This window comes from Engraulis encrasicolus, chromosome 4 (assembly GCF_034702125.1).
Source record: "Engraulis encrasicolus isolate BLACKSEA-1 chromosome 4, IST_EnEncr_1.0, whole genome shotgun sequence".
In the NCBI taxonomy this organism is placed as follows: Eukaryota; Metazoa; Chordata; class Actinopteri; order Clupeiformes; family Engraulidae; genus Engraulis; species Engraulis encrasicolus.
Window position 1 is genome coordinate 38,038,767 of NC_085860.1, and position 6,436 is coordinate 38,045,202.

At 42.2% G+C, this 6,436-nt stretch overlaps 1 protein-coding gene across 1 annotated transcript; it reads right to left on the minus strand.

Annotated features, from left to right (window-relative positions):
• Nucleotides 1–403: 403 nt before the first annotated feature.
• Nucleotides 404–6,353, minus strand: zgc:153031. Its single transcript, XM_063197372.1, has 6 exons — nucleotides 6,215–6,353; nucleotides 5,959–6,008; nucleotides 5,756–5,861; nucleotides 4,957–5,083; nucleotides 1,589–1,704; nucleotides 404–686 (listed from the first exon to the last, which is right to left on the minus strand). The coding sequence occupies exons 1-6, from the start codon at nucleotides 6,292–6,294 to the stop codon at nucleotides 596–598; spliced, it is 570 nt and encodes a 189-aa protein (XP_063053442.1). The 5' UTR covers nucleotides 6,295–6,353; the 3' UTR covers nucleotides 404–595.
• Between the last annotated feature and the right edge of the window lie 83 nt (nucleotides 6,354–6,436).

Consider the following 6,436-nt stretch of genomic DNA (forward strand, 5'->3'; position numbering starts at 1 on the left):
GAATCGTTTTTTATAGGACTGACATATTGAATGTCTGATGGTTTTTGGTACATGTGTGGGGGTCTGAATTCATCATCGGGACAGTTTATTTTGGAATAGGCATAACAAATGTTTTCAAGTGAACAAGTTAACAATACAAATACTACGTACAAAGCCCACCAAATATCAATGAGCAAATCTGGAAAAAAAACAATCTGGTTGTCTTTCTTACTTACAGAACCAACCCATGGACGTTTTCACTGGTTTATGTACAATATATAAAGCTCTTTTTCAACAGTAAGTTCTCTTTTATTCCAATGTCTGTGAACGTATTGAACTCATGTCGTTAGAAACTACCAGTCTTGTAATGATATGCAAGAACTGCATGCATGGGGCCGCACAAGTTATGCACTTTATGGATCAGGGTTTTTTTTCCAAGACAAATTTCCCTTGGGACGAATAAAAATGATATTTTCCTATTCTCCCCCTTTCACAGCACTGATATACTGTAAATTTGAAGACTTTACAGAGCTCTCCGACGTGCAGGGCTTTCCCCCCCATCTGGTAGTCCATTGCAGTTCATTGTAGTCCAGGCCGTTATTGGGTTTGGCTCTGGTCAAAGAGGGTCAGGTAAGGTCTTCTTGAAAACTTGGAATTTAAACTTCACACCATTTTCCTCTTGAACCTCAGATGGCACTCCGACAAATCTGGAAGTATTTAAACATTACTATTTGTATTCTGAAAGTAAAAGTACAAGTACAAAAGTCCCTGCTGCAGAAGTAAAGTGCAATGGTAAACTTTACAACAGAATAGCCCAGATGCATCAAGGCAAAGGGCAAAGGCAAAGGGCTCTCACATGCACAGGTTAAGCACTGCCTCCAGGTTAACTTACCCAGCCTTTACTTTTCATGAACTACTTACTTCAAAGCATACAAATGCATTGGGGTTAAAGTGTACAACATATTTACGATACATTTAAAGGGACACTATGTGAGATTTTTAGTTGTTTATTTCCAGAATTCATGCTGCCCATTCACTAATGTTACCTTTGTCATGAATACTTACCACCACCATCAAATTCTAAGTATTCATTATGACGGGAAAAATTGCGCTTTTCATACATGAAAAGGGGGATCTTCTCCATGGTCCGCCATTTTGAATTTCCAAAAATAGCCATTTTTAGCTGCCAAAATGACTCTACTTTGACCATACTAGAAAATATTTGTTTATTACTCAGTAAACTTTCATGTAAATATCTAATTTGGCTATAGCCATCCCAGTTTCAATGAGCAGCATAGTTGCAGTAGCTTTTTTGACCATTCCTGCACAGTGTCCCTTTAAGTAAAAGTGGAAGTAAGAGGAACAAATAATACTCCAAAAAAGTACAGATACTGCATTTTAGTACTTCTAGTAGTAGTTCTACAATACTGCATTTAGTACTTCTAGTAGTAGTTCTCCTATATTGCATTTTAGTAAGTTACTTCTAGTAAGTAGTTTTACTTCATTACTACACAACTCTGAATGAACTTTCTATCACACACTCCACCATAAAAATAATTCTGTCTCGTGTAATTCGACATTGCACGTTATCCAAGTTCCAAAATCTTACCTATCTTGTTTCCTGAACACGTTATGGTCAAAACGTGGGAAGAAGACGTCACAGTCAAACTCCGCCATGATGTCTGTGAGGTAGACCAGGTCACACCAGGGGTGCTCCAAAGCTTCCTGATCACAAATAAAAAGTTATAACTTTCAATGTCTATTACAGTGTGCCACAGGAGGTACAGCGTGCATTAAGGGGCTACGTAGTAGTCCAGGTTGAGGTAGTGGTAAATCCTCTAATACAACAGCCTGGGCCTGAGCCTTATTTTCTTAGCAAAATGACATGTGTGCTGTCTATTAGCAGATTTCCAACTTCATGCAACTTCTAACTTCATGTTAACTCAGCTAGGTTTATCACTTAACCATTTCTTGGAATACTCTGGCCCCTGCCACAATATTAGACGTACATGATGATGTGTGTTTGGCACACAAACAGTCATGGTAATCCCACCCAATACCAACCAATAGCAATACCAGCACCCTTCGGTTGGGCACGGTCATGATGTGCTGTTGTTGATTGTCTTGATACCAGAGGTGTCAAAGTAAAAGTAAATTCATGGTGTAAGTAGTACAACACTAGCACATGATATTACAAAGTGGTTAGACCATTTACTCCATTGTACCCAATGAGGATAGATAGAGTGTGTTGTTATCACACTAAAAATCAAACCCCAAACTTGATCCAACCAGTGCAGTCAGCTGATATTAAATCAAGTACACAGGTTTGCTGGTTACTCAGATAAATGACCTGCGTTGGAGGGAAACTGTGTTTCTTTTTATTAACATTTACTTTCGACACACCTGTGTGATGCCACCAATGAGTGGTATCAAGTCTAAACATGCAACACAGGTTAACAGTAGCCTATTTAGACTGCCGTGTTTGTAAACACTACCTCGTTTCAGTCAGACGAGTAATTAGTCATTCCCTCCAGCGTAATCTGGCATGAACTATAATCCTGCATACTTGGCAGGATTGAAGCCTTCCTGCAAGGTTTAGCCTACGGTCTCTCAATTTGCAGTGACCAGTAAACACTGTGCAGCACTTCCAGGCTGAAAGTCTTGACTCTCACAGTTTTGGTCAAATCAAAATATTGCAGTAAATGGGACCTATAGGCCTATACAGTCAGAATAGCATGGTGTTTTGTGCACTGTCCAACTGAACTCTCCCAGTGCTTCATTAGTTGTACAGTGCACAGAACACCTTGCTTTTCTGAGTTAAATTCACTTTAATATGACTGTATACAGTAGGTCTATATGTCCCATTTACAGCAATGTTTTAATTTGCTTTTCTTAGATGTCATTTCCTAGCCTAGTAAACCAGCACCACCCGCTCTCACATTTAGGCTGGTTTATCAGGTTAGTCATTTCCTGCATTTTTAACGCATTATAACGCCCCGTGTCCCGTTTCAGCTCAATACGGAAACCACACTTTTATCACTAAATACAGGACGGTTCCTATAGCCCCCATCCTAAAATAGGTGTTATTTTACAGATTTTCGTGATGTCAGCAAAATTTCATCAATCATAAATAAGCTGATTGCATTACGTGTCTGGTCATGTTTGTCAAGTCCTGTCTCCCCTGCCCCTCCCTCTTTTTCCAATTTTATGTGATTTGTAATTTTGTAAGTCTGTTATAACAATAATCATAATAAAAATTTGATGAAAAAAAAATAGCTGATTGCAAGTGCATATATTTGTTGGCAGCTCCCCAGAAATGTAGCTGGTTTTCTCCTTAATTTTGCCTTGTTATGAAGAACTAGTGGTTCTGTGATAGAATGTCTATGAAAGAATGTGGCTTATGCACTACATTGAAGCAAGTGGCAAATCTATTTCCGAGTCCTCTGGTTGTCACAACTCTTAACTCCATGGCTCTGGATATGGACAAGCGGATGGGGGGCTGGACTGGTAGCATCACGGGAGCATTTCCATAGCCTTTCTACCTATACTCTATAAATTCTCTCTGGCATTTCTTGAAACCACAGTTGCTAACAATGTTAGCTACTTTGTTGTTTGCAATGCAATTTCCCTTTGGCAACTTCCCACGTGGCTAACTGGCTAACAACTAAGCTTTTGAGAAACGCACTCCTGATGCGCGGTTTCCGGTCTCTGATTCCAAGGTGGTACCAGAGATTCTTTAAGTATATAGAGATATGCCAATGTAATAGGTTGCTATGGGCACCTAACATGACCAGGTTCCGGTCTGCCTAAATGGGCGTGTCATAATACTCCTAGCATTGAATAGAACAGTCCTTAGGTCTGCCTAGGTCTGCCTAAAGGGGGATTTCCCCCCTCGCCCCCTTGCAATAATAGAACCCGGAAACAATGGGCCAATGGAACCTCTCTCTCTCTACTCTCTCTGGTGGTACTGCCCAAAGAATTTCTTAGTTCTAACGTCTCTGGTACTCCCCGTCCGCACTGCTACCTTGGTGCATGTGATCGGCTGCCCTCTTCAGTTGTGTGCATTATGTGCAGAGGTGTCGAAAGTAAAGTCAAAGTAAATTCATGGTGTAAGTACAACACGACCACATGAGCACTCCATCAGAGAGAGTAGAGAGAGAGAGGTTCCATTGGCCCATTGTTTCCTGGTTCTATTATGGCCCCCCTTAGGCAGACCTAGGCAGACCTAAGGACTGTTCTATTCATTGTAGGAGCATTATGACACGGCCCTTCAGGCAGATCGGAACCTGGTCGCGTTAGGTGCCCATAGAAACCTATTATGTTGGCATATCTCTATATACTTAAAGAATCTCTGACTCCATTGTACTGTACCTAATGAGGTACTATATAGACCGTGTTGTTACTGAAAAACACCAAAAACCTAAAAAGAACCCACCACAAATTTGATCCAACCACCACAGAGACAACTGATAGTAAGACAAGTACATAACATAAGTCTACTGGTTACTCCAATAAGTTACCTGTGTTGGGAGGAAACTATTTATTTATTTCCAAACTTTTACTTTTCACACCTCTCATTATGCGTCACAGTGACCATGAGAATTTGCAACTGGGACTTTCATCACCCCCTCACACTTACAAGGACGTTTGTCTTTCGATCAAAGGCAGGTGAGGTCTGTCCCAACCTTGCCTCTCCATACACCTTCATCCATGGCTGATGTGACCTTGACCAAGACACACCCACCACGTTGCTTCAGGGACTGTAACCAATACCCAGTAAACAACTAGCTGAGTAGTTTTGAATGAAAGCTAAATGTAATGGTATGTCTCCTCTCTCTTACTCCACTAGAAAAGTAACTACTTACCAGGAAAATTAACTATATAACTATTAACCCACCCCCCCCCACCCCCCCACACACACACACACACAAAAACCCCCATTATTTCAATGCTGTTGTTCCCTTCAATGCACCTCACCTGATATACGGAGGGTCCCCCCAAGACCCAGATGGCCTCCACCAGTTCAGCCAGCTCCCTCTGGGACGCCAGCTGCACAGCACTGGGGAAGTCTCCACAGAGATGCTGGGCCCCCTCCGGCACACCGCTGGGAACCACACACGCACACGCGCACACACACACACGCGCACACACACGGTATGATGAGAGATTGAAACATAAAGCAGTGATTCCCAACCAGGCAAGGGGTATGTGTACCACTAGGGTTACAGTAGGTGAGAACACTGTGGGCGTTATGTGGGGGAAAAAAACAAACAAACAAATGTGTGGAGCATAGCCAAATTGAAAGACATATAGAGCATGCGGGGGTACTCAAGGTTGGGAAACACTGACAAAGGAACATCCACTTACGTTGATCAACGTTAACCTATGGTGCAAAATGTTGGTGATGTGTAGGAAATTTGTTAAGGCGATGGGCCACGTTGTTTTTCTCTTCTGATCTTGTTGCAAAGCATTTGTATTTTACACGTTATTATATGACCTGTAGCTCTACAGCCCCCAGGGGGCGATGGGGAGCCTCAGGGGGCGTTGAGAGGGATACAGACGAGAGGGGCGGCGGCTATCAGTTGTCATTGGGGGACATAAGTCCATTTTATTATTTAATACTAAGGGGGGCGTTGGCAGGATCACGATGAGGTCAAATGGGCATTGTGGTCTTGGGGCTTGTTATGATGAGGTCCATGGGACGTTTATTAAAAAAAAGATTGAGGACCACTGCCAACGCGCGTGCATTTAACCAAAATGGTTGAAATATGTTTACCTTAATGACCTGCTCAGAACCACGTGGATGGTGTTGGGAATAGGGAACACGCGCTGAGGGCAAGAGAACCAGCTCGCCTTTCCCCAAATCAACAGGTTCTTTCTTCCTGGAGTACAAAAGGGGAGCTTTATCTCAGGGTAAAATTATATGGAAATAATTAACTTGACGAACGCAAAACATATTGATCCAGATAACCTCCCTACCTGATGCCGAGACAGTTGAAATAGTGTTGAGGAAAAACTGAAATTCTTTCCTAAAAGAACAGGATATGTATTTATCAGTGCATTCGGTGTTTGGTTACAGTCCCCAAGTAACAGTTTGTATGCTGGAAGATGCTTTGATGTGCGTAACAGGAAACCTACAGCACGTCATTTCAAGACATAGCCTAAATTATACAACAGAAATAGGCTACTGTACGCACATCCACATGGCATGCACACACAAATGAATGAGTCTTACGGTAAGTCCCATGGAAGATGCCCGTCTTTACCGATACCCATGTTGGTGCAAGCTGCTGCAATCAGTCGTATCGGTTTCATCTTTCCATTTGCTGGTTTCGTCGAACTCGGCTACTCCTTCCTCAAAACGCCCTTTGTAGACGTGCTGCGATTGGTTGACTTTAATTGATCGACTACAGCTGGTTTGGTTGAATTCACTCAACAGCTGGATGCTGTTGCGTAT

What these genes read in the sequence shown, in the direction of transcription:
- zgc:153031 (XM_063197372.1), bottom strand. Translation starts at nt 6,294, where the DNA reads ATGAAACCGATACGACTGATTGCAGCAGCTTGCACCAACATGGGTATC. An exon ending in CATCTTCCATGGGACTTACC is followed by an intron (nt 6,009 to 6,214) that starts GTAAGACTCATT and finishes CTGTTCTTTTAG; the next exon opens with GAAAGAATTTCAGTTTTTCC. An exon ending in GTGTTCAGGAAACAAGATAG is followed by an intron (nt 687 to 1,588) that starts GTAAGATTTTGG and finishes AAATACTTCCAG; the next exon opens with ATTTGTCGGAGTGCCATCTG.